Below are 27,960 nucleotides of genomic sequence, written 5' to 3'. Positions count from 1 at the left end.
GTGGTGGAAAGGAGTCGCGCGAAGGTTGTCCATGCTCTCGCAAACGTGCGTTGTTCAGAGGTTCAGAGAGCAGTCTGATCCAGTTCAGAGAGCGTTCGGGTGTGTGTTGTGTGCGTACGTAGGTACTACTACGCACGGGGCGGCCCCGTCGTCAGCTGCGTGCGTCTGGTTCTGGTCGTAGCGCTAGTCGCTCGGCGGTGTGCGTTTCCCGTCGTCGGCATCGGAGCTGGGCTTCACGTGAACACGTCGTGCGGCGGCCACGGGGGACGACCGCCGACAGCAGCTCTGATTTCACATCGGTGCGTGTCGCACGTAGGATTGTGCGCCGATCGTGTTGCTTGCTGTTCGTGATCGGAGCAGCGCCCACGGGAACAGCAGCACCGGGACGCATGCTTTCTTCGCCAAGTCGTCATCAGCAGCAGAACCGTCTCGCCTTCCAAGGAGCACCACAGCGGCAGCAGAGGTTAGTGACTTCGAGCGAGAGAAAGGGGGCACAGCGAAGTTGGAGTGCTACTGGCTTTGCGGTTCGGCACCCCGGGTGCGCGGAGAGGGTCGGACCGTTAGTCCTAGCGCCGGAACCATTTTGGGTGTCCCTGCTCATTTTGCGCCGATCGCGACTTAAACTGATGGGTTGTCGCAGCAGCAGCTTCGCATAGAGCCAGGCATCGTTACCTCGCGCCCAGTTGCCTAAGGAGGCGACCGTTCTTCCGTGCATCGCGCCTCTGTGACAGCGCGCACGACACCTTCGTTTCGCGGAGCAATGCGTTCTCGAAATTTTTCGTCTTCGGCCGGCCGCGATCGCCGGCAGATTTGGTGTTGTGTCGTGATGATTGCTATACTTCTCGAGAGCCGAACCTATTAGTGCAGCCACCGCGAAAAGTCTCGTGATACGAAGAGCACCAGCTGCTATTGTGGCGCATATGCATGGGCACTGCATGTGACTTTCGCTTTGCTATTGTGTGTAGTGCATGAGTCATTTTCGCAGTGCTCTATAATGCCGCCTTCTCGGCAGTGCCAAACATGGTTTGTGTCACTCCGGCAAGCGCATTACTGTGCGTGAGCCACGAAGGTCCCGCTGGGATGTTATGTTGCTGCGTTTCCTGTCCGACGGGTTTCCGCGAGCGGAGCAACGCATCCTCGGCCCAAGGGGAGAAGCGCTTCCGTTTTTTTCTTTTTTTTCGAAACTGCCTCCTTGGCTTGAACCAACCTTGCTTTCGTGGCCGCGGCAGCCGATCTCGCGCCATAAACGCATCTGACATAAGTAATAATTCCATTGTGTGCTGTGGAGCCGTTACAAGCTGCCGATTAACCTCAGTCCATGTTGACGTGGAGAGCTCTTTTCGCGTCTGTGCTTGCGTCCTTAGCCTTTGTTCAGAACGTTTGAAGACGTAACGTATTGTGCGTAGCAATGAAACTCCTGCCTTCGTAAGCCACTCATGTCGTTATGAGGTATAGGAAGGAGACCTGGCAGCCGAAGGTGTGTCACTCTTTCGCAAAGGACCACGTCTCAATTCCTGTAACTGACTAGACCGAGTCGCTAGCTTTTAATTTCAAGCGCAGCCCAGTAGTCGTCATAAGAATAACGATAACAAATGTAGCCTAACATGCGTACATGCACGACCGGCCACGTTGCCTGGATAAGAGACGCAGCTGTGCCTGCGATTTGAGCCGATGCGCGGCACAGCTGTGAAGTATGATACTTTCGTTTCGATCCTTTCCCAGAAATGCCCACGCCGCGTGAAGAAATATCGTCTGCTGTCCGATCGTCTGCTAATGGCGGGTTTTTTCTTTCAGTCGTCATATGTTCGTGTATAGCGGGCAGCTTCGTGCCCATGCATAACCATAAGGTGGTTCCGGTGGCCGAGAGCAGCGTTTTATTTCCACGTAGCACGCCCTCTCCGCTCGGCCGGACTGTTAGTTCTTGGAAGGCAACCTTTGGCCGCTCTAGCCCGCTGGGCACTCGTTGGGAGAGACCAGTTGGGCGGGCGAGGCCTTGGGCCGGCCCGCCCTGGCCTTGCGCGACCTCGTCTAGCCCCTCTGGCGTCGTGAAAACTATCCTTCAATCGTACCAGCAGGGCGCGCTGGTCGTGAAAAACGCGCGAGAATGCCTCGAGCGCAGATCGACCGAGTCCTTTTTCTCACGTCTCCGACGGTGGCATCGGTGCAGGACCACGGTGTCTGCCCGCGTTATTTTCGCGTCTGCGGTCAGTGACACTATACTACGGATAAAGTTGCACTACCTGTGGATTGTACGAGTCGTTTCACCGCGGTGTGGCTTTTGAGCCGCACCGCGCTTCAAGAGCTTTGCAACCTGTAAGCGGTAGTGGTTATCGTTACGTCAATGCTGTGCGCGTCAACACACGACTCCACGCCGGCTACCCACTTAGCGTGTGACGAAATTATCTCTACCTGGCAGTAGTAGCAGGAGGGGGCGTAGGTAGCGTTCGCAGTCACCTTGAATCGTGTTCACGCCAGGTAGGTGCGTCGTATCGCTCGTCGAACAACGACGGGCGTCATCTTTTTTATCGTTTGCACAACTCCTGGACAGCGCGTGCCTCTCCGGGTGACTCACGATTGCGCGTAGACGTCATTTTGATTGACAGGGACGCAGCCGATCAGCATTATCTGATAAAACGAGGCTTGATAACGCCGAGTGGTTGCAGAAAGGGACACCGTTCAACGGTTGTGGGGTGCTGGGACGTCGTGATCCTTATCCCCAGGCGGCACAAACCATCGGCCCGATATTGGTAGTGTCCGCGATACAGTGGTCTTATGTTGGGCCAGCCCTTGCCAACATAGTACCAAATTGGGCAAAGGGTTTGTGCTGCCTGGGTCCGAACGCATCTCTCTGCAACGTTTCCTCTGAGCCAATAGCAGCGGGTTGTACCAAGTAAATCGAAGTGGGTCTCGCGCGTGCTTTTTACTACCCCATCAACCCGAAGCACTGCACCAGTACGTGCGAGGTCTTGAATTTTCCCAGCTGCAACCGGTGCTTGGCTGCGAATAACGCTAACCCAGTAACAGTCAGTGCGAGTCTCCGACCTGGAGTCCCAGAGAAAATCACCAGTGAAATTCGGCAATCCCCAAACAAAAAATGGTAATAATAATGTCACCTACTATCATATCCTGCTGTGACTATAGACTACGAACAATTTTCTCCTGGATAAGAAGCAGTGGAACAGCAGGCACGGAATACATGGGAAGCTATTTCCTCTGCTTCTTGTAGGACCTATGCGTAATTTTGATGCGCTTTATGGTTGGTTGGTTTGTGGGGTTTAACGTCCCAAAGCAACTCAGGCTATGAGAGACGCCGCAGTGGAGGACTCCGGAAATTTCGACCACCTGGGGTTATTTAACGTGCATTGACATCGCGCAGCACACGGGCGCCTTGCTTTTCGCCTCCATCGAAAAGCTGCCGCCGAGGCCGAGATTCGATTCCGCGTCCTTGGGAACAGTAGTCGAGCGCCGTAACCACTGCGCCACCCGGCGGGGTTTGATGCGCTTTATGCTCGCAGTGTTGACATAATAGCATTCGAAATAGCCGGGTCTCATCAACCCATTTATGAGCATCTCATTGCGTTCGGTAGCCCATCCAATTAAGGCTTCATTACTTGGCGTACTTGACCGACCGGCCCCGTTAATAAATTTGGCAGTGGCGTGGTGCCGCCATTTTTCGACGCCTAAGAGAAATGTTGCGTTTTTCTCCTGCCGAAACTGGGGGGTATTTAATTATAGTAGTCATCATCGGCACAAATTTAGAGGGTGTCGTTAGGGAAAAAAGATGGGGTGTACAACCCTTTTCCCCCCCTGTGGTCATGAGGTGGGGTCTTCGCGAGCATGTTTGCTTTGCCGTCAAAAAAGGAGAAACATGAAAGCGGATTCCCGTGCATCCAGATTCAACGTTGTATTAAGCTCTCTAATGTAATTCAATTTTAATCCAGAAAAGTATTTCATTATTAGCGCATTTAAGTTTGCATATACTCCGCTGTACGCTGGAACAAAGCGTAAGGTTCTGATTAATTTCTTAGTTACGTACCCGGCACTTCCGTTGCTGGGGCTTTCGGGGAACGGCAATACGCCATCCAGATGGGGTCAAAGCACCTTTGCGAGTTTAAAAATACTGCAACCCTGTAGGAGACACTATATAGTATTTTACTCTCTGCTTCGAACTCGCATCAACTCGAAACGCATCAGAATATTTTTTGAACGACGTTTTGGGGCTTAAATTGTCATGTTTAAGCCCCGAAACAACACTGAAACATATTGTGCTGCGTTTCGAACTGTCATTATTATATACCCCGCCGGGTTGGCGCTCGACTAGTACGCCCAAGGTTGCGGGATCGAATCCTGCGGCCTCGGCGGCAGCTTTTCAGCGGAGGTGAAAAGCAAGGCGCCTGTGTGCTGTGCGATGTCAGTGCACGTTAAGGAACCCCAGGCGGTCGAAATTTCTGGAATCCTCCACTACGGCGGTTCTCATAGCCTGAGTCGCTTTGGGATGTTAAACCCCGCTAACTAAACCAAACCAATTAAATTGTCATAATAAACCTATGAACAAAACTGGAGACAATGTTTAGCGGGGTTGCATATTACGCGGTTGATTACGAGCCTACCGCGGAACAAAGAAAAAGTGAGAAAAACTTGTGTTTGCCGTTCTTTCTTGAGATGTTTAAACTGAACGCCCTCTTCGATGTCAAGTTGAAGAGCGTGTTCACTGATTACTTAAATGTATAGATAACGGCGGCGCCTCTTGCGGCGCGAGTTGTCGCAGTTATCGCGGCCGTTGGAAATGCGCTGCGGTCCGCGCCGGTTGCACCGTACTTCACGAAGGGTAACACGATAACAGGCGACAAAAACAGTTGTCCGAAAGTGCCGAACCAGCCTATCTTTTCGGGCACTTTCTATGAACGGCCCCCGGTCGGCGAATTTCTCTCGCTAGTCAAAAAGAAAAAACTCCGTTAGCGGCGAACGACCTAACGGTAGGGAAGGAGGACCAATTCTGATCAGCCAGGCGTGCGTCTCTTCTGTACGCGGGCGGTTAAAAAATAATGGGAATTTCGCGGACACTTGCCTTTCCTGTTACTGCCCGAATTGAAAGTCGGAAGCGTCGAGCCAGTTTCTTGTGCGAGCTATATGTCTCGTCTTAGTATTATCGCGAACAGTGTAATAGCACGTGCGACCGAAAGAAGGAAAAGCTAGCGCTGTATCTCCAGTTAGCCAAGCGGTTATATTCGCTCGTCCATGCTCAGGGCTTCGGGCCGGAGAGGGTTTGAACCCAGCTCGGGAGAAACTGATGTTTCTCAATTCGAACCGGAATATCTGGTTGCGGCCTGAACATCGTCTTGGAAAGCGATGTTCGGCTGAGATTGCTGCGGGCGCGCGAGATTAAAATTTTGAAACGATAAAGCTGCAGAAGCCCCTGTTTGTTCCTTGGGGAACCTATTGAACGCTTCCCCTTCGAAAAACGAGGCTGCCTTGCACTTCTCTGTTCATTAAGTAATTAGCGCTTCACCTACTTATGCTCGCACCCATCATATATCGCTTGAAGTAGTACAAGCTGTTTTCTGGTATACTTACGCGTAGTCTATTTCGAGCTGACGGGGCGTGTCTCTCGCCTCAGGCGCACAGGGTTGCTAGACGCTTTTTTTTCTCCCTCTCTATCCGCTTTTTCGTGTAATTGACTGTTGCCGTGTGTCCAGTAATAGTTAGGATAATTAGCCTTCCCGCTGCTCGCTCCGAGACACCACAAGAGGGAAATGCGCCATTTTCAAATCGACGGTGGTTCGACCTCTGTCCTTAGTATTTATTTATTTTTTTCGGCCGCTCGGATTATTATACGCGCGCACAACGGCGCGCAGTCTGCGCTTGGAGCTAATTAACGGCTGCAGCGGTGGTCCGCGCGCATTTGTTCCCCGGCAATGATATGACCGTTGTTTTCTCCCTCGTACATACAGGGCCGTTAGAGCAGTGATAAAAAAAGAAAAGAAACTGGTTCCCCCGCACACACGTCCACTCGTGCCTCTTTTAATAACGGTGCTCCTTTCTCTGGTCGTCCGGCGGTGTCCTCGGCGCTGCGGCCGCATGTACAGTTGAGAGTGAATGGTTTCGCCTGCTGTCGCCAAGTGCGTCTCTGATGGCCGTGCGAGGAGAAATAAAGGCTGTGTTCTGCGGTGTCCTTCGGAGTGCGATGCTGCCCGACCGCCGTCCGGGCTGTAGTAGTAGTGTGATCACCGCTGTATGCATGCTTGTCAACCGCTCTCCTGTTTGCTGCACCGGTGTTTATTTGCATGAAGAGACAGCTAAGCGTATACCTTTTCAAAAGACTTGAGCCGAGGTCTCGCTCTCTCTCTCTTTCTTCACCTGAAAAGCGGCGTTTGTGATGGTGCCATAGAGACTTAGTGTCCTCGCATATGCGGAGGATATTCTCTCGACAAACAAAATGAGGGAGGCGTTAGTTGTTTTTTTTTTTTTTTCATTTTTCTTTACTGCGCAATTATTCGAGGGAGGAACCCCGTAAACGTTCGTCGAGGTCTGGGGGAAAAAAAAACTAGCTATGTCTGCGCTATTCAACGGTACTAGTGTAGTTCCCTGTGGTGGTGCTTCTCGGTAATAGCGGGGCCCTGACGGTCCTGGAGACGTTTCGCGCCGCCGTACAGGGAAGCCCCAAGTGGACGCGTGTGGGCGTACATGTGTTTGCGAGCATGCGCTCCGATGTCGACATCAATGGGAGATATATCGTTGCGCCGCGCCGTGGTGGTTCTCTTGACTTCATTTCCCGCCGCCGGCTTTTTAAGACCCCGGCTGTTTCGTCTTCTGCGTCTAATGACTGCGCGGGTGTGTGTCTGTCGAAATCGTGCTGCATGTCGGGGAGTATTAAAGCTCGCAGTGCTTAAAAGGATTTTGCAAGCGCCGTTATTAACTCCGGAAGCATGACCCATTCCTTGGCAAGGTCCCATAAGCGGGCACTTACGCGCACTAAATAAACTTACGTTGGCCTCAACCGACAGACATATTACTACTTTTTTTTTTTAATGGCTGGCAAGCCGCTACTATCGCTGGGAACGGAAACTTTATCAAATAAAAAAAAATGTTGAAAAAAAGAAGGAAAAAAGTACAAGTGTCGCCATCGGTGGCCGTTGTCGCAAGCAGATCACGGGGACGAGAAAAGTTTTTCTCACGATCGCTGAGGCTGGACTAGACTGACATTCACTTCTGATCGGGGATCACGGAGTCCTCGTTTTGGCATGCGGAAATTCAGCCAACAATGAAGACGAAGTAAGATATTTGAATAAAAGGTTGAAATCACAAATGCAGCGAAAATATATTTAAAAAAAAAAACGAGAAATAAAAGCGAGCCACGAAAACGCTGCTCTAAAGTAAGCCGGTTAACTCGTGGGCCAAGTTGCCAATAATCGGCAATAACGTGCAAATAAGCAGAAAGCGGAAATTAAATGAAAGCAGTATGTTAAAAATCCGAAGCTGTGTGCAGTAAGAAAAGGACTGACCGAGTTGTAACTTGAAATATGAAGGAAGCCCACAGCGAGCTTCGAAAAATAACCGAAGACAATGATTATTGCTGCTCGGAATTACGAAGGTTATGCTACTATCGATAAGCTTTGTGTCCTCCGCGGCACCGCTTTTAGATGGAGGCGAAATGCAAGGCTTTCGTCTGCTTTGCGATATCAGTGTTATATCAGTTAAACAGCCCCTTGTGGTCGGACGTTAAACCACACAAACCAAACCAAGCTTCATATCCTGTGCAGAGGGAATTAGGACTAGTACATAAACTCGCACTCCGTTGTTTTTTTCTGAATTACTGTAATAGAAATAACAATATTAATAATTAATGTCTGACAGAGAAAACTTAGTCGCCTGTTTCAAACACCCGCCTGCCTAAACTGGCAAATAAAAGGAAAATAAGAAAGCCCTCATCTGCCCTGCGCGAGTCTCCCCATTACCGGTTTGCAACACTTCGTCGACATTGAACGGTGGATTCAATGTCGAGGCCGGTCGGTACAATGGGACGGGTGTCGTCATTCCGTTTCACGAAATAATAAACGGCGCGCCAGCATCGCATCGATATATTCGAGCGCGCTCGGGGATCTGCACAATGCAAACGCGCTCTGCACTCGGCTGTTCACGTGCCGTACCCGTGGGCTGACAGCTGCGGCATCATGGCGGCGGCAGTCCGCGAGCAGACGACGGTTGCCTATTCAGCTGCTGCCAGCGTGCGGGCGTCGTCTGGTGCGACGCGGATTTTAAAAATAGCCCCCGTGAGGCTCGCAACGGTGGGCTGTGTTTTTCGTCTGCTTACGCCAGTCAACCGTGCATGGCGCGCATTATCTGACACTTTCTCTCTCTTTCGCCTGTTTTAGGTTTTCCTGTCCCATCTCTGCTTTAGTGCGGTCGAACGCTCTGCGTTTCTGGCGGACGTGTTTACCCGAGCTGAGTTGCGCGGGATATGCAGGCTGACGCCGAGTTTTCGCACTTTGACTTTTTCTTTTTTTTTCCATGTTTCCTGTTTTTGCTAGCTGTCCTCTGATTTACGCTGTTGACGCGTGTCCATTATTCAAGGTGCATAACATAAACACATAAAGAAACATTGTTTTCACTAAAGCCGATTTGGTTAACTTGTGTGTGGAACTTTAAAGTTCACTGCGAGGATAATCCGTTAAAAAAAAGGGGGGGTGGGAGGGGGTTGGGGGGTCTATCATTCACACAGTTCGTGCCATTGAAGCGTAAGCCTGTTTTGTCAGCCCTTATCAAGATGTATTTATATACTGGTCCCCAGTCGCAACGTTAATAAATCAACCTAGTCATGTTTTGAAGCGTGCGTAAACCTACTTTATCAGTTCTATTTCATAGTGCACTCACTGCTTCCTCTATTTAAAAGCCGCGAGACATAGATGTGCATTGCGATGTACGCGGCGTGTGACGAAGATATATGTACTGGTCAAAGGTGGTCTTGACAGGATGGCAAGCAAACCTACTGTCATACAAAGTACTGTCAAACAAGACATCATCAGCCGGACTGTATCCACTGTAGGGCCTGTCTCAAATCACTCCAATTAACCCGATCCTGCGCTAGCTTTTTCACTTGAACCCCGCAAACGTCTTAATCTCATCCTTCCACCCAACTTTCTGCCGCCCCCTGTTCCGCTCTTTCCTTCCCCTGGAATTTAATTTCCTACCTTAGCTACCATTGATCATCGGTTATCGTCCCTTTGCATTACAGGTCCTGTCCATGACCATTTGTTGTTGTTTTTATATATATCTGCTATGATGTTAGGAAAGCTAATGTGAAGCAAAACTACTGCTTGGCGAACTGCTGTCTGGGTAACTGCTGTCTTGGTAACCGCTGTCTTGGTAACCGCTGTCTTCGTAACTGCTGTCTGGGTAACTGCAGTCTGAGTAACTTGACAGGCGAACTGATGCTATAATGAACTAATGTCAAAGGAATCAGCATACATAACGACTTATGTCATCTACGGGCGGCCTGAAGAGAGCTCGCTGTATCCGCTTAAATGTCATCCGCGTGGTTGTGTACGAAAGTAGACCGTGTACCGCTGTCGCTCGTTATCCGCTGCTGCGTGAAATCTGGGACAGCGTAGCTGTTGTGGCCACATACTACGCAGCGGCCGAGCCCTGGGCGCCAGGTAGGGGCAGGCGCGTGCCTGCAATGTGAGCGCGGCCGTGCCAGCTTACGCCTGCATCGATCGTCGCAGCCGCCGTCGGACACAACTACCCACGCTCACGTCATCGATCCTCTTTCCTCGCTCGTCACGCTGTTCGCTTTCCCCTCGTTCTCTCACTCGTTGTGAGCTTCCGAACGCACATGGAATGGTGGAGCGAGGGGGAAGGGTGGGGTGCGATCAAAATATATTCGGACAATATGCCAGGACGCTCGGAAACAATTCAGCCACATAGGTGTCATGTTATTCAGCGACCGCGTAATTTCGCTGCCTCGGAGTAGAGGTCGCGAGTTTGACTTTTATCTCCACGTGTGTAGTCTCGATCCGCATAGGGCTAGTGAGACAACTATCGGCTTGGCTTGCGGCTATCCAGCGTCTCTCCGACTTTTGTCTCTGAACGTACCTTGCTAACTTTGCTTCCATTCCATATGCATAGTTGCATGTGTGCTGTTAAGTTCTGTAAACAGGGGTGTGTAATATCAAAGGCTACGCGGCATTCCACATTTGATGATAACTCTAATATGCACGAGTTTACGTATGTAAATTACTTCGAATGTGCGTTTTTTCGTCAAAAAGGTGCGAGAAAAGCGTGGGTGAAATGAGAGCTTTCCCACCCACGTTAAACGCTCCCCCGCTTCCTCCGACAGCGGCGAATAAACTTGCTGCTTCCTGTGAATGTGTTCGCCAAATATAGCGGTAAACCCAAAGTAGCCTAGCAGCCACGGTTTACGTTGCTATTCACTGGACGGAGTCATAAGTATACCTTCTGGCTGGCTTCTGTTTAGTGATTAGTGAAAGATTACGGGCGGTCGCGGATATGCCCTGGTGACCTCTCCCACGTGATCACCTCCAATACAGTGAATATTATCCCTAGGTTACAAACCCTTCCCTTGCCGCCGGCGATAACCACAATTTCAAATTGCCCTTATTCGCTCGTACCAGCTTCGTCATTCATTCACCACCCTTTCTCGCTATTCGTGATTGGAACAAGCTTCACGTTGTAGCACTGCTCTCATTCAGACCCACGATGAGTTTGTTCGCCAATTAGACGTTGTTTTACTATTATTAAAAGTCCGATGCATTTGCCGAAGTGTCTCCTGTATTGGTAGTTGTCGATCATCGATGCTATTCGTCTTGTATAACCCCTTACCTCTTAACAAGCAAGCCGCAACTTGGATATTGGTGTTGTTGTTGTTAGCCGCTTTAAACGTACGTGCACGTACCCACCATCGGGGATTGGCCAACAGGGCTGTTCGTCAACTGCTGACAACGTAAGAGTGACAGGAGGCACCCGTTGCTATCGAGCAGTGCGGCACTGTTACGCAGACAGTGCACGCCACGTGGCCAGTTGCGAAAAATCGCTCGCCAGACGCCAACAGGTCGATATTTGCTCGCGGTTACCGAAAACGTCGCTGAGCGTCGCAGAACGGTATAGAAAAGGAAGAACAAAAAAAAAAATTGGGTGAGAGGATGAACGGAGAAGAATGTTGATGGCGGCTTTTTATTATTATTTACCGCACGCCGGCGACGCAGAGGAGTCCTTATTCAGCTGGAATAGAGAACACGTTCAGTGACGCAAATAGACCTCTGGAAATTATGCGCCGGGTTGCGTTACCACCTAATCGATGTTGTTCGGTCAGTCATGTCAGGCTGTTCGCGGTGACTTAAACGAGCTGTCGTTTACCAATTCTGTATAATCACATTGACTTCCAACCTATTTCCTGATCGTTTTGTCGCCAATGCCTCGCCGCCACCGTTTCATCGGAACAACCTCGGGAAAAGCACACGTTCTAGTCCTGATGTTGTACCTGGTGGGCGCAGCCCCCTTATCAAGCCTCCAAAGGACACTTTGTGGCCAGCATCACCGGGAGATGGAATAAGGATCTGACATTGAGTTGAGTTGGCTCGTTCTGTGCTAGGTAGACGACGCACGATGTTCGAGCTCTCAGACTGGTTCATTCGGTGTATCGGTGTCTGAGGGACGGCGCCTAGCCCTGCTGTGACGCGGAAGCGAGCGCGGAGGTAACTCGAGGTCACAGTGGTGCCGAGCGCGCGCTCTCTTCCGCTACCCGACCGGTCCTCCGTGTCCGCGCAACATCGGAGTGGTTCCTGTTCTATATTTTTCTTCCCCGATGGACTCTTTCCTTTCTTTGGCTGCTCCTCGTCCGGGCGCTTGCGCGTTTGCCACACTGACAGCCCAACGACGGTCGCATCCGGTGACCGCAGGTGGTGTTGGACTCTTTCCTTTCTTTGACTGCTCCTCATCCGGACGCTTGCGCGTTTGGTACACTGACAACCCAACGACGGTCGCATCCGGTGACCGCAGGTGGTGCTGGTGATCCAACGGCCGCATCCACTTGCCTCTACCACTTGCCAAAGGCATATGCTCCTGGGACAGGATAGACAGACATACACTAGCATACAACGGCTTTTTGCAGGAGTGGACACCATAGTGAAGTGGCCTCATAAAACCGGAGGTCAACAGTCACCTTCCGCAACCGATTGAAGTATAATCCAATGCTAAGACATTACAAGCCCCATTACGAGAACCCGGCGTCACTCAGAGTGCCGCCATGAACAGCCTGCCAAGAGCCACCTATCACAGTCGGCTTAATCACTTACTGCGAAACCATTGGAGGCTCGGCCCACTAGCAGAGAAGACCGCGGCGTTCCTCGAGAAACGAAAAAACGACGTCCTACATACCACCTGCCAACAGGCGCCTGTCACAACCTATTTACGCTATCACAAACTGCACGCCATTCCGGTGACGTCACCAGACCGGTGTGCTGTGCCAAAACGTATGAAAAAGACACTGTAGTGGTGAATGACGAAAGGTAACGATCTATAAATCTTTGCTTATAGGCGTGGTCGTGACTATAAATTGTGCAACGTACAGCATTACTCAGCACTTTTCAGGTAACGCACTGTCACGACTCGTAATGTTTTCCCATTTTCACACGTAATTGACCTTAAGTGTCTGTCGATTTTTTTCCCCCTCGCCGAAGAACAGAGATCCCGAGGTCGGCTGGAGCTCGTACACTTCTAACCGCCATAAGCGCACGCTTCCTACTTTACTTGGTGATGGTGGTACTTCACCTTCCAGGTGCTAATACTTCCAGGTAGCACTAGATTGATTGGGGACTTTTGCGTAATGCATTGAAGTTTGTATTGGCCAAATAAATTGGTGGTGGCTTAGCCTGGTTAAGCCTGGATATCAGAAGCGAAAAGCTTCGGCGATGCCATGGCGCTTAGCTTGTGGTTCCTTGGTGTAGTTGTGGCCTACCTTGTTGTTCACGGTTGCACCTTATAGATATTCCATGGCTTATCATCACGGTGAAACATTGGTTACAGCCGTATGTCACATAAGATTAAACTTTATTCCGATTCCGCATCATCATCATCATCACCGTTACACTTCTGGATAGACATAAACACAGCCCGGTGAAAGCGCTCGGCACCGGCGGCTCCGACCACCTGCGCCTCTACTGTGACGTCACATGGTTTGCGCATGCGCAGCTGTGGCTTCTATTGCGAAAGCAATACTGCGCCAGGTCTGACCACTCGTCGCTGTGTGCCATGTCCGTGGTCCCCTGGCAGAAGCTGCCAACTCGGGTCTCTCGTTTCACATGGGACGGTTACGTCAGAACCAGCCTGCCAAGACCCTGGCATTCACGTTACCCCTATAGGCCACTAAGGCACGTTCATATACGGCTTGTGTAAAGCGGGGCTTTATATGGTGTTTCTAACGACTGAGCACACGCGAGACTCGGAGTTGGCTAGCCTAGAGAAGCTTTTCGCTTCAAAATAAATACTGCGCAGGGCGGCCGGCACTCCCCATCACTCTGGTTCTCATAACAGATTTTCATAACCTCCATCACATCCATCCACTCATTCATCCTCGACTTGGCTCGACTGCGGCAGTCGTCTTGAGGAGGAGCGCTTTTTTCCTGCCAAAAGGAGGAGGGGGGCCGCCTCCCGCGGCGATCGTGACAGCCAGAAGCCCGACCCTGTGCGGGGTTAGCGGGCAAGCCTCCAAACGCAACGCGATCGCGTCGTGCATCTGACCCACTTATACTCCTCCATCCCCCGACGGCTGTCCCGACCTGCCGCTGACTCACGGGCATGTTCATATATCTTTATATGTACTCTTTAGACTCCCAAGGAGGCAAAGCGCCGCCTTGCCCCCCTTTCTTGTGCGGCCGAGAAGATGGTGAGATAACGTGCCCGCTCCAAGAGGGACTGCATTGCATCTACCCTTTGCTGCCGGCTTTGACACTGGTAGAAGGGTGGTGGGGGCTGACTACCTTTTGTAAAATGGACTCACTGAAGCTCGCGCTGCGCCGAGAGGCTCGGCGACAGCGAGCGTAGACGTTGTGTGTTTCAAATCTCTTTTCCAGTCGCGTACGCTTCCTCAAACCCTTCCTTCCCGATACGGTCTAGATGTCCGCCTATACTGTGAGTCCGCTGCATGCATTTTCTTATGACTATCTATAGCGCCAGGAGCTTATACCGAGTGACGTACATGGAGCGTGACGTTCCGCTCGATGGCAGTCTACGGGTAAAATCCGCCCCAATTAGGCTAAAAGGCTGTCTCGGTCGGACTGCGGTGCGCTTTTAAAGCGTAAGCTGCTCGTTCCTTCTGTTCCAACTTCCGAGTCGATCTCTTCGTTCGTTCTCGGGTCGCCGCCGCTCAAAAAGCTGGAAGTCAATCCGGAGTTCATCAGAGCGGAGCCTGTTGTCATGGCGTCGCTTGACCATATATGCAGCCGCGTTTATTTTGCCGGTCGGCTTCATGTGCGGAGGAGACGGACACATAGATAAGACGTATGTACGATGCCCCCACACCCTCCTTCCCTTTTCCCACCGAGATATGCGTGAGAGTCAAATGAGCGCGTCTGGAAGGAGAGACCACGGCGACGCGGGGTGACGACGGTCCTCCAGCAGGGAAGGAAAGGCGGCGAACGTACACTCGCATATCGCTTTCGAGTGCCCGACTGTTGTGCGTAAGGTGGTAGAGGTGTGTATAACGTGGAAATAAAAGAGCGTTATTATGGTCAAAGCCGAGGCCCTAAAGGCCGCCAAAAGGAACGATAACCGCTGTGTAAAGCGAGATTCGGCGACGGCTGCCTGTCGTGGGCCGAACGTAATATTGGTTTGTTTGCTGTTGTCTGTGTTTTTGCCGGCAAAGTGCGCTAGGCGTTACTATGATGCCACCTGTAAGGTCGCAGTCTTTGGGCCGTACGGCGGGGCGCGTTGTAGTGACGTTACACATGACGTCGCGCCGTGTTACCGGGAAACACACCATTAATAACTGTTTTGGAGTCATGACGAGCTGAGGTCACCTGCTTAAGTAACGCAGCCGCTAATGTTAGTTTATTGAGGGGCTTTACTACTGTTGACTCACTAGCGCCGTGTTTTATTTATCTTTTTTTTTCTTCGAATATTTTTGATGTTATATAAAGATGACAAACTGATATCAGTGTACCCACTATCTGACCTGCCCCATACCGCCAAGCAATGCCCCACGAGCCCTCTGTTGACTTGGACAGGCGCATGTATGTACGTACTCGGTGATTACATAAAGAACATATATTGCGAGGGTATGATCAACCGATTGAGGGCGACCGTGCGGAGACCGACGTCTGGCTAGACCCGCGGCTGTATTGGGTTCGCGCAGACGCGAGGCTAAAGAAAAGTGTTTTTCCCCGGAAGTAAAGCGCGGGCTGATTGTTTCGGGCCAAGTTCGCGGGACTGCCGTTCGCACGCTCTCCCCCGCCTTGTGGACGCGTACACTTGTCTTGTGCAGTGCAGATAGCTGGATTCGCCCACAGTAACAAAATCTGCATTGTCTTTTCCTGCGCCGAGCTTGAGAATATTTTGCTCTTTGAGAGATGTTTGAGAAGTGTTCGGACGCTGACCTGCCGACGTCTCCTTCCACTTCTGCGCAGATAGTCCCCTCCGACGTCGTCCAAGATGGCGCAGCCGGCGCGCTCTGAAAAGCGACGCTCACTACTCCGCTGGCTGGTGTCCCGGTCTCGGGAGCGCAAGCCCGCCCCGACCTCCGCCACCTCTGTGCCACTGGCCTCTCTGCCCAAGTCGCACACTTATTCGGGTGCCTGCTGCAAGCCGCCCCACCACAGGGCCCAGCGGTCGCTCAGCGTCTATGACGTGCTTGGCAACGGCGAGGCCCCTAGAGCAGGCGCCGAGGATCCCCCTCGGTCCCTGCTGGCGCTGTGTCGGCTGTGCCTGACCGTGGTGCCTTCGTCGGCGTTGTACCGAATGTCGCGCTGTGGGTGCTACTTCTGCCTCCAGGTATGTCCTTTCTCTCGGATTTCCTATATGTGACATTTCCGTGCGCGTCTTTTCTGCGATGACGACTTACACTATACGTCGTTGCCGGAGTGTGTTTCACGTGCTAAAATTTTCATTGATTGGGCAAAGGCCACGCTCTGTCGCATCATCGCGTACCGCCTTTGCCAAAAATCCCCAGGTCGAACGGTTTGCTGCTTAGGCATGTGTAGCAAAGAACTTGTGGCCCTCCTCAAGCGTCTAAATGCTTTGTCATTAGCTTTTAAGAGCGTTGTTTTGGGGGCTACGTTAAGTGTTGTAGTACAGTTTTAGCAATTGAGGATGATGCCATGGGGACTACACCATGTTGGGTAGAAAACTGTCAGGGCGCGAGAAAAATTATTTAGGTACACAGGTGATAAATTTGTGAGCGAAATTCTCACTACCACTCATTACAGCACTTGAATCGCTACTGTCATCTCCACGAGCGCACGAGGGTTTGAGCCGTCAGCTAAACTAGAGCTGCGGGCTCAGGTTGTGGTTCGCTTGTCCCGAGGGTCCTTTCAATCCCAAAGATAGGCGGTTAGATATCCGGGGGCGGCCTTCATGCACACTGTTGGCACTGTCCACGCGCTTTGAAATCTGCGCGTCAAGACTCAAGTCGGCGCGCGTCAAGGCTCAAGTCGGCGCGCGTCAAGGCTCAAGTCGGCGCGCGTCAAGACTCAAGTCTGCGCGCGTCAATATTCAAGTCCGCGCGCGTTCAAATCGGTGTGCGTTCGAGTCTGCACGCGAGGGGTTCGCGACGATTTCGATTCTAGAGATGCCCTCCGAGTCGTTCGCTGCGCAATAACTTCACACGTTGATCGGACCGTCTGTTTCAATCACTGATCATATGTTCCGCTACGCCAGTTTTCTTCCGTGGCGTATTGAACGTGCCACAACGCGATTTTGCGTTAGCGAGCGACATTGAGAACAAGTGCCCCGGAATCGCCCGCCTGCAGCGTCGTTTTGCGAAAGACTGCGTTCGAAGAGACTGGCGGCCTTCGCCGAAGAACCGCTACCGGGACATCCTACCGCTCACGTATACCGAGCGCTACGCGGGGCCCTCGTCTAGTACGTACTACGTCGCTCTCGACCACCTCCCCCCCGTTGCGTCTATTGTTCCATACACTGCCTTTGTTTTGGAACAAAAAAAAAGGGGGGGGGGGAATATTCCGACCGGTGCGTGCTGCAATTTCTCGGCCATCGACGCGCCCTTGATGTCAGCGGAGGTCGCGGTACCTCCGCCGCCCGGCGCGGCTGAGCGTGCTCCGATGTCACTCTTAACATCCGACGGATTTCCGCGCTGCCGATGTCCCCAGAAGCGAGCTTGCGGAAGCCTTGAGTTTTAGGGCGTATATGCACTGTCAAGGGCTGCTTCATCAGTCATGCATGCGCAAGCGAGCCGTACTGACGCCAGGCTGTCATCGCCACGGGCCAAAAGACTGAAAGGGGATGGCATAAAGCTAAGTGGTAGCCAGCGACGAGTAAATTTCAGCTGAAAATGGTATCGGGCGGAACAATCAAGTCGGAAGCTCTGGTTTGAAAAAAAAAAAAAAGTAAAGGAAACACTCCACGAGTCCAATAAGCTTTCTCTTTCGTTCTTTTTTCCCTCGGTGATTTTTGTGGTGCAGTCGAGGCAAAGCTTATCCTTGGCGTAGCGTGACCACCAGTGATATAGGTATACGTTTTATGCCGCAAATGCTGAGGTAGACTCGAAATTATTTAAGGACTTTTTTGCGCCAGTGGCGCGAGAAATTCTTTCAAAACGAATTCTGTATCTACGGATGTTTCGTCCGTTGAACCAGTGAATCGCGTGCTTAAGACCCTTGCTTTATAGAGGATCGGCCTCCAAACGTCCAAATCCTTTTTTTTTTTTTCTTGTATTGTCGCACTGCGGCAATCGAATTTCGTACCGGCGCGTTCAACGACGAAGTGCGGCTATATACGCGCGGCCGGGCTGACCCACTTCGCACGACGGTCAAGGCCTAAGCGGCTTTCCTTTCACACTGCCGGCAAGCACGCTTAGTGACCGGGCGAGATAGTAATCTCGTGATGATAATCGCTACGTTCCGCTTATTTGTATCTTAATGGTCTCGCGGACTGGTCGACCCTGCAAGCGATATATCATGGGCGCAGCACTGGCCAACAATCGCCGCTTGTGGTAGGGGCAATGAGAAACGAACTGCGATGAAATGCGCATATAATGTTCACGTGCTGTCTGCAAGGCACATAGCACAGCGCCTTTAATAACGAATTTAGTGAATAAAAATGTGGAGCGTTTTCATCCCACAGTCGGCGCCAGTTTTTTTTTTTTTTTTTTTAATGGAGACTGATTATCTTTCTTTCTTTTTTTTTTTTTTTCATTTCAGTGCACACGTCAGTACCTGAGCGTCAGCATCCGTGATGGCAACGCATACATACCATGCCCCGATGGCAAGTGCCCAACTGGGGGTGTCTTTGAGTCTTCAGAGGTGAGACACTTTTGTTGCTTGCAAATCGCTATGCTCACTGAAGTATTACTATCTCTATATGCCTCAGTGTCCAGTAGAATGCTAAATAGGCTTATATTTTCTTTCTCTCCTCCGCCCCTCTCCCTCTCGTGCAGATTGAAAAGCTTGTCGAGAGGGACGTTCTAGAACTCTACCTCCGATGCAAGCTTAACAGAGGTGCGTTCTTCGCCTTATGCTTACATCAGTGCATCTGTGCATCAGGAATGCGGGCGAAGCGGCGACTATACAGGCCACGCACTCCGAATTTCTTGTCGCCACGCTACCTGCGTGATAACAAAAATTTGCTAGAGTCGCCCATTATCGTGGGTGACTATGGCGCGTTTTAGGTGATACTGTTAAACCTGGTTACAGGGAAATTATAAAAAGTCCGCGATTTTTTGTTACATCCAGGTTTTCGTTATATGCAGTTTTCGCTTGAAGACTCGAGATAACAATGCAGAACGGAAACCAAGATGACAATTAAATGTAGTGAAAATCGCCTTGAACGTGTTTACCATAAATACCCATTACTTGAAGTTATAGAAGCGGTGAAACGTTTCGCAATCTAGCTGAGAGCGCGGCTCGCACGACGCGGAGCGCATGGTCACGCCGCCGCCGGGCGGGGAGGCATCCGGGTCTTCGTGCTTCGGATCGCGGTCTGCCCGTTGCATAGATAACGGACTCCCTCGCGTCGTGGGCGCTCTCCGCTGTTCCAGTTACTAATATGCGCGGGCTATCAACACCGGAATCTCACGAGAAACCTCATGACGACTATGGGTGCGCGCTGTTCTCGCCCCGTGTCTTTTTCTTTGTCCTGTTACTTTCGCTGCTTTTGAGCATAACTATATGCAGTTCCACGTTTCAAAAGCGATAGCAGCGGTTACTGCTGCGTTTGTCAAGTAGATGCCTCGTCGGCGCTCGAGCTCGGCGCATTGTATCAACTTGCGATCATACTAAACGTTCCTTTCATTTCGGTTCGTGTTTTATCGCCATAAAACTTGCGCGGTTCTGCCAAATGTCCATTAATTCAGCACTACATAAGAGATAGTCGATGTAGCGAATTCATTTTTTTATCAAGATAAACCGGCGCAACACGTTCAGTGCATGAAGTTTTCAAATACACGCGCTTCAATGGTGGCAGCATTGGGAATGCCGATAAATGCCGATATTCGTAATACCGAGAATTCGTTACATAGGGTATCTTTACTTAGAGGTTTAATTGTAGTGTTAAGGGTCGTGTTCTCCAGGAAATCAGGTTATGAGGTTAATGCATGTCTTTACCACCTCTGTACTTGCAAATGCACTTTGTAAAAGTGGAAAGTGTCATGAAAAAATGCACAGCTGGGAGCATGTGTAGAGCAAATAATAGAAAGAATAGTGAACTTTAATACAACCTACTTGGGTCTCCTTGAAGCTCAGCTGTAAACAGACAGACCCACATGTACTTGCTGAGTGATTCCAAACTATTCCAGCATTGTGTTTAATGGTCTAGAAGCTGAGAAGTGAAACCAGTCAGCTGTCAACTTGATTCATGATTTGTTTTGCCACTGTCACTGTTTTGTCTTATTATTTATTGACTTTACTCTTATTTCTTGTTTGTGACAAAACAATAACAGGATAAGCAGTCATTATACAGCCTTCCAATCTAAAAAGCAGTATCCATGTGCACTTCGCGATGTAGCCTGCTGTAGTTCCCTGCACAATATTTTAGCTGTGCCTGTCTGTTGGGGTAGCACATATTTTTTCGTACATTCATCTATTGTGAAAGAATTGTTGGAGCCAATGTATCATGTGCTGCCGTGTGTCCGCAGACGTGGAGATGGACCCCAACCAGACATGGTGCCCTGGCCCAGGCTGTGAAAGCATATGCCGTGTCTTGCCACCGCTGCGCGAGTGTGAGGCGTCGCCCGTCCACTGCGCCAAGGTATGTACCATGTGTGCACGTTACATGTCACCTGCATTACATGCCAAAAGATAGCTGCAGGTGCAGTTTGAGCTAAGCCCCCGGGATTTTCGTTACAGCAAGTAATTGCCATCATTGGAGACAGCATTCTTTATCTAGACATAGAATCTGAACTTTACTTAGTTCAACTGCATTGCATTTGTCCTTGCGGCCATGCTTAACCATGCTTGTTTTTTCTTCTTGCAGTGCAAGCTCACATTCTGCTCATCATGCAAGGAGCGCTGGCATGCATATCAGTCCTGTGATGAGTTCCGGAGACAGTTCTCCGAGGATGAACTGTGAGTGCCTTTTTTTTTTCTTAAATTTTTTAGTGTTCCCGTTATACCACCTGTATAGTTTACAATTTGTGAATTCTCATGCATTGGGTGGAAGATGTAGAAATGTTGGGATAATTAATGCAAAGATTCAGTTTTGTTTTTGTTATTTTTGTTTTCTGACATCTTCAACTGAAGCGGCCCCACTGTCAATTTATAGTGACTACATAAATTCATTCGAGGGACCTTGGCCCAGAAGGGATCCATGAGCCATTTCCAACCTTTTGTTAAAAGAAACAGGCTTGCTGGAACATTCTTGCAGGCTACTTGGTGAATGGAATTTGCTGGAGGCTAAGCACGGGAAGACAGGACAACAGAAACACTGAAAACAAGACAGGACACAGTGTGTTGCACATGTAACTGAGAATAATACAACTAGGACAGCAGGTTTTTGAAAGCTCCTTTAAAGTATGCAACAAGGAAGAATTGAAACAATGAACAGAATGCAGCATCCTTTGATCAGTGTCCTTAATGGCAGTGTAAGTAATGTTAGTGTTGTTCTTATCAAGCGTCTCCTAAAGTTGACATCATTGATTCCTTCACAAATAGTTGCAACATGGCGTAGTGTTCTTGATTTTTTGTCACCATCCTTGTTTGTAAGAAAAAACTTTTAAGTGTCTTCTATGTGTATTTCTTTTTATTATTCTTGTGTACACATCACTTTGAGCATATCGTGCGACATGTGTGCCATGCACATTTCAGCATTTCTTTTGTTTCCTTGCAAGTGTAGAAGGACCTCTTTTATTCGATTTGCCGTTTCATACGTTCAAAATAAAATTGCGGGTTGTAAAAATCGACAATTTTTTCATTTAATATGAGTGCGTTCCCAGTTAATATGATTTGCCGGTTACTAAGTTCAATATTTCCATAAATTGTCGTCATTTAATGCTTTTAACGATCAAGTGCACATACGAGCGGGCCGAGCACAGGATCACGCGGCATTGAGATTTAGAGAGCAGTGACGCTCACCCACCGCGATGGCTTATCTGCAGCACCTTGATGCAAGGGGCGAAGCAAACGTGAAAGGACCGTTGTCGCGGAGACACGGCGTGAAGAGGAAAGACAGTGATTTCTTCGTAATGCCTTATGAGCAAGGAGCGAATCATTTGGGGACAACTATGCGTTTGCATACATGTGAGTGGGCCAGATCTAGGGAACACATTGTAATAAGCAAGAGCGCGTCAAGTCGCCGACTGGGATGGCTTCGCCACAATGCATTGGTGTAAGGGGGGCGAAGCATCCGGAAACGAGGAAGCGATGCCAATTCGCCATTGCTGGCAAAGTACCAGATGTGTTGCTAAATATCTTCCACACTAAGGACAACGCATATGTGAACTTGCTTCTGTGAGAAATAAAACAGGAGTTTAATTTTAAGCAAGGAAATGCTAATCTACATTTTTTACACTGGTACGTTTCTTTCAAAATCGTGCAGTTAGGATACGTTTCTCCCTCAATTTTTTTAAGCCTATTAACGGAGTTCCATTTTATTTTTAATCAGTCAGTGTTGGCATTGAAAGCTTTCACATACTAAGACAGTGGATCTTTCCATAGCTTGCTTGCACTACTGTCCACAAACGATGCATGTGTACCTCAATGCAGGGCCAACCTTCCGGGTGAGGAATCCGGCCTTATCAAGCGCTGTCCCCGGTGTCGCATTCCCATAGAGCGGGACGAAGGGTGCGCCCAAATGATGTGCAAACGCTGCCGGCACGTCTTCTGCTGGTACTGCCTCGCCTCCCTCGATGTGAGTGGTGTTCCCGCTAAGATGTCACATCAAATCACTTTATCCCGTTCACTTGGTGAATAAATTGCACTAGTATCACTGGAGCCTAACATCTCCATGCAAGATTTGCATGCGTGCATGCATCCGTGTGTATTTGTGGTGTGCATGGTGTGCGAAACGGGGCATGATGGGCGTATTTATTTGCTTGTATCCATAAGTACAAAGTGTTCCGTCACATGCTAACTTGCTGCGTGTTCTGCATATTACCTTCATTAACCTTTGACTTACTGTTCATTTGATTGTGCAGAAAAATTAAGGTCAGTTCAGTGATGACTGTTGATCTAGTGAAACCTGATCAGTTCAGGCTTGTTATTTCCAACATTCAGTTTGTTTGAACTTGCACTTTGATCCTGCTAACATTTCATATTAAAAGGACCCCGTTATTTCAAACCCTACATAATTTGAAGACATTATTTTTTTAATGGCAATTATCAGGCTTTAGCAACTTCAGGGCTGAACAGTTTTTATTGCGTCTTGATGTTAAATGCATCCATTTTGTCCTTCACCTTGCCATTAGTTGTGCTTCATGCAAGGCTAGGTTGCTTAAACACAAGCCTAAAACGCAGTTTTTTCCCTCTCAGAATGTCTGCTGATGTTTTCCCTCTTTTCTCATTGTTTCCTTGGTTCAGGATGACTTTCTGTTGCGACACTATGACAAAGGTCCATGCAAGAACAAGCTGGGCCACTCACGGGCATCAGTCGTCTGGCACAGGACCCAGGTCTGTTGTCATTGTGATATGTATCCCTGGTCCTAGAGGCATGCAGGGCAACTGTGCTAGCTAAAGAATCTGCCCAGGCTTGGTCAGCTTTCTCTTTGAATTACAGTGAACAAACTGCGTCTTCTTTCCTCTCATAATTAAAAAAAAAATTCAGTGCAGATGCATTTACGGCACAGCTAATATATAGCAACATGCCTAGCACTGCGCAGCTTCTGCGCTTATTAGCTGCATTCACGATGAGGCAACCGTTGGCCCCTGATGACTGCACAGGCTAGGCCTGGCTCGGTTCGTTCTTGGCTCACCTTTGCGTCTATCTGCATGACTGCTTGGTTTGTGACAATGTTTTAAAAGAATTCATATATTGGTAGCTAGAATAAAGAGTGCGTTCCTTATACGAGAGTGCCTGGTATGTGAGCGTGCAATCTACAAACTCAGCAAGCTGAATTTGCTAAACATTGAAAGAAAAGGACAGAGATACTGCGCACTGGTTTGGAGGGTGGCAACTGCAGATGAATGCAACTTACGTCCGAGGTGCTGGAATTCGTGACCGTAAGACACCATCTCTCCGTGACAAAAAGATACTCCTTTGTTAAGTAACTACTCCTTTTGTTACATAAACAGAAAGCAATTTGCAAGACAAAATTATAAGCACAACAATTTGACCTGTTCAGTAGAGTGAAATGTTGAAATATTTCTTCAGTTCGCGGAGTTATGCAGGATGCAGTGAGCCACGGCATGCTGATACTAGCTGCTCTTTTCTTAAGTTTTATCATACCATAGAATAGCCTATTGGAAAGGTGTATAACAGTTGGCCACTGCTGTTTCTTGCAGGTGGTAGGCATCTTTGCTGGGTTTGGCTTCCTGCTGCTGCTGGCCTCTCCCCTTCTCTTGTTGGCGGCTCCGTGTCTGTTGTGCTGCCGATGCAGCGGCTGCCATCGGTGCCTGGATCCAGAACCAGCGACCCTGTGAGCCACCAGAGAAGCCAAGAGAACACTTCTGACTGCGTGCTTCATGGCACGGATGGACTGCTGTGAGCAGTGCTGTGGGGCCGAGCGCCTTCAGCAAGGATGCAACAAAGCGTCTGTGGAAGTTAGCGCTCCACATCCATCACTGGAGCTGCCCGAATTTTTGGCATTGAGACGGCAAAATGCAGTATTTTGCACATGATGTGACGATGCCACAGTTGTGGCTGCTGTTTGTGCAGTTTATTTACTACAGCGCCTTTTGCCTCGCCTCTGCGGTTGTACGCAATTGTTTTCATTGTTATTTCCTCTCCGGAAAAGTCATAACCTTTGCACCGTGGGTGCTGCAGTTTTAAGAAACGTCGCAGCAAGCTCCTGTAACCCCGAAGAGATAACAGCAGACAAAAAGTTGTTGAATTTGTTTTGCTTCGAAATGATAAGCCCGTGGGTGTTATCACATTTTGCAGTCGCTGAAATGTGCCTAGTGCTGTTAGAATTGTAGACACGTGGCACATGCATTACACAAGACCTCTGCGGAATTTGTGAATATTTGAGTTGTCACTTGCTGTTGTCAACGTAATGGCAAAAATTTTTTTTTTGGGTACAATTTGTCATTATCTGACTGTGCTCTTATTCAGAAATTCACATCACTGCGAATTTCAAAAGCTTGGTTTTTTTTTTTCCCCTGCTTGCGTTAACAGCAGTTTTCATTTCACATCAGCCACCTTCTTTCATTAGCATACCTGTTATAGTGGATGTTGAATAATGTTTCAAGGTATCAGCTCAGTGAGATAGAAATAAGCTCACAATTTTTATCCCTTTAGTCTAAATCATCCATCATAGCTAATATTCTAGACTACTTCAACCTCTGTTTTGCCAATGGAAGTTTTGGATATATTTCAATCACTCTGTTGAACCTTTGTTTTTACTTCAAAAAGTTTGCACGTACTGGAAATGTGAATTGAAGCTCCAAAGATTGTTTGTTGCGGAGGAGAAGAAACATTGCTGTGCACACTAAGCGCACAGCAACATGTGCACAGTGTTGTCACCGTCGCTCAGGTCACAAGACTTGAAGCACTGAATCGCAGCTGAGAAGGTGCGAGACGAAAACAGTAATTTGGCTTGTTCTTAAAAGACCTTTTTCCATTGCTTTCAAGCATTCCTGCAGTCAAAGCGCCAGACAAAGGAAAAAGCTAGCCATATTTGCAATGTCATTTCTCCATATACTCGAGGCTAGCAGATCCTCGTCAACACCCCAATTAAATATCTAAAACAGATTCACTTGCAGCAGTTCCATGACAAAGCGTGGACGTGTGAGTAGCAGCTATGCGACTGTGTTTGGCCCGGTCAAACATGCTTTTAGAAGTTGTAGCAATAAGCTGTTGCGCTGCAGTGCCTAAATTTCACCCAGGCGACACTCCCACATTTTGGCAGAACTGTGAAAACGCCCACGGGCAGGCGTGCTTGTCTGTAAATTCTGGCTCCAATTGTTCGCACATTGCTTTGAGGATGATGAACACGCCAGCCGATAATCTGGAAAGTTCCACAAATACATGTCGCAGAATTCAGTGTCGCCGCATAGAAAGCAACTAACAGGGCACACGAACAGGAGTTGCCGAGCTGCGTCTGCGACATTGCCGAACAAACATGCTACAGTAACTAATAGGGAGCTCCTCATAGAGGAGTTTCCGCTTCTCATCCCTGGCATGTTTGCCAGAGGCTTCCCCTGTGTCTTTTTTGACGCCGTCCGCGTTCTGCTTGAGTGTATCATTATACCGTGATGCCCACCAATCGCCATCGCAGCTGCTGCGTTATGCAATGCGAGCTCACTACAGAGCTTGCGCCACACTACTACATCAGTTGTCACAGACTCATAGGAATGGATTCCTCATATTTGTAGCTCCCTAGGTCTTCAACTCTCGTGGCAAGTTCTGCTTGCAGTTGAATCAGCAGTGTAACATATTACTGTTAGCAGACTTTTTCCTTAGAAATTTTTTCAAGGACTAAGGGAAAAGGGAAGCGGCGTTGTTTTTTTTTTTTTTTTCTTTTTTTTTTTTTTTTTTTCTTTGCCAACTTCTCTTTTTCCCACTCTCTGGTAGTGAGGCATACTTCACAGCTCAAGGTTCTTTAGTCTGTAGCTGCAGGCTAGAATCCTGTAAGAAAGCCAAAGGCTCCCTGTTTTGTGGTGCTACGCCGTCGTCTCATGGTGGAAAATGTTCTGGAATGTAAAGGGAACAATGTACATAGTTTTTTGTCGCGTTGTCGGACGTTGATGTTTGAAGATTCGTTGGGTTCTGCTGTCACTTGCAAATGATGCTTTTCTTCTTAGTGTTTGGCCAGTGAGTTCAAACTACAGAATTTCATAGCCGTTTTGGCAGTCTTCGGCTGTGAGAAAGACCAGGAAAAAACGTGGTGGCACCAGAGTTTATGTTAGCGTTTTCTTTTTGTTTTTGTGGCTAGTTAGCTAAGCCTCTTGAGATTGCCGGTGAACCTGTGTGTATGCATATATCTCTGTATAGTCACTTCATTCTGTACATAAGGCAAAGCTGTACTTGCACACGTGTACTTTCAATGTTTGCGGACGTGTGGCAACCATTGGAAAGTGCTACTGATATTATGTGAGCAAACTACACTTATTATCCTCTGTGATAGCTTTCAGAGCAGATTAGGTTTAGCTTGTATTTAAGGCAAGTCTTGGAATGAGCCTGTAGGCTGCAGGAGTTTTTCCAATGCCTATGCAATGCAATGCATGTTGTTGGCTGTATATAATGCTTCTTTGAGAATCAAAGTATAAAGAAGTCATATCAAGGGAGCGAGTTCTCGGCATCAAAATAATGGTTGCAGAATCTCATTGCTGTAACAAAGCCAGGAAGACAGTTGCAAATTGTTTTGTGAGGTAATATTTTTAAAGACGAATATATCTGATGGGGACTTGAAGTGGTCCAGGTCTTCAGACTTTGGTTCACCAATGCAGGTTGTGTGGCAGTTACTGCATCCACTGTTTTGTTCCACGAGGATAAAGTGGCCTAACTTGCGTAGCACTTTCGCATGTCGATAGAAACAGTGATTATTATATTATTATTGCCAACCATGTGCCGTCAGCTTCGCTGTTACCCATTTGCACCTTCAACTCTGAGCACTGTTAAACCACCGGGGCATCGAAGTTGGCAGGTGCAATGCCTGGATGCAAATGCAGAAAGAAAAAACGTGGTTGTGTTAGAAATGTGTCTTGCTTTCCGGTGAACGAGTTTTTGGGGAAAGTTTTACCACCACCGGTGCGGCAGAGGTTGCAAAGTGAAGTTTCTGGCCGCCTGTGTGCCAGCTTGTTCCTGTTCTTTTTACTATCTTATCTGCTTGTTGGCTGTCTGAGCTGGGGGCAAACAAGGCGGGCATGTACCTAGTCCTCGCAAGCTAGTCTCGACCGAGGGTGTCGCATCATTTTCACTTTGTGCACGCGAGAATAAAAACTGGGCCTCATATGCACACCTTCTGGTTTCAAGTTTTCTTTATTTCTTGGCAAACCATTTATTTCTGACTTCTGTTTTATAACTGCGCAATACATTACAAGGTTGTAGTGACAGCCCTCATTTACATGGACACTGAAGACGAATTGAAGTTTGCTTGTGTTGGTAGATTACTACATTCCAATCACCAAGACACTACTGTCTCCTTGGCTAGAAATGATAGGTGCTACAACCAGCATCTTTTTT

At 48.9% G+C, this 27,960-nt stretch overlaps 1 protein-coding gene across 1 annotated transcript; it reads left to right on the top strand.

The window, feature by feature from the left end:
- Positions 1–27,733, top strand: LOC146179540 (putative E3 ubiquitin-protein ligase RNF144A-A). Its single transcript, XM_084579194.1, has 9 exons — positions 1–463; positions 15,639–16,002; positions 18,390–18,491; positions 18,626–18,686; positions 20,321–20,433; positions 20,659–20,750; positions 22,386–22,530; positions 23,199–23,288; positions 24,120–27,733. The coding sequence occupies exons 2-9, from the start codon at positions 15,664–15,666 to the stop codon at positions 24,255–24,257; spliced, it is 1,080 nt and encodes a 359-aa protein (XP_084435320.1). The 5' UTR covers positions 1–463; positions 15,639–15,663; the 3' UTR covers positions 24,258–27,733.
- The last annotated feature ends 227 nt before the right edge of the window (positions 27,734–27,960 follow it).

This window comes from Amblyomma maculatum, chromosome 9 (assembly GCF_055883805.1).
Source record: "Amblyomma maculatum isolate TAMU_Amacu chromosome 9, ASM5588380v1, whole genome shotgun sequence".
Lineage (NCBI taxonomy): Eukaryota > Metazoa > Arthropoda > Arachnida > Ixodida > Ixodidae > Amblyomma > Amblyomma maculatum.
Note: the sequence above shows the minus strand (reverse complement) of the source record. Positions and strands in the feature narration are given on the sequence as shown.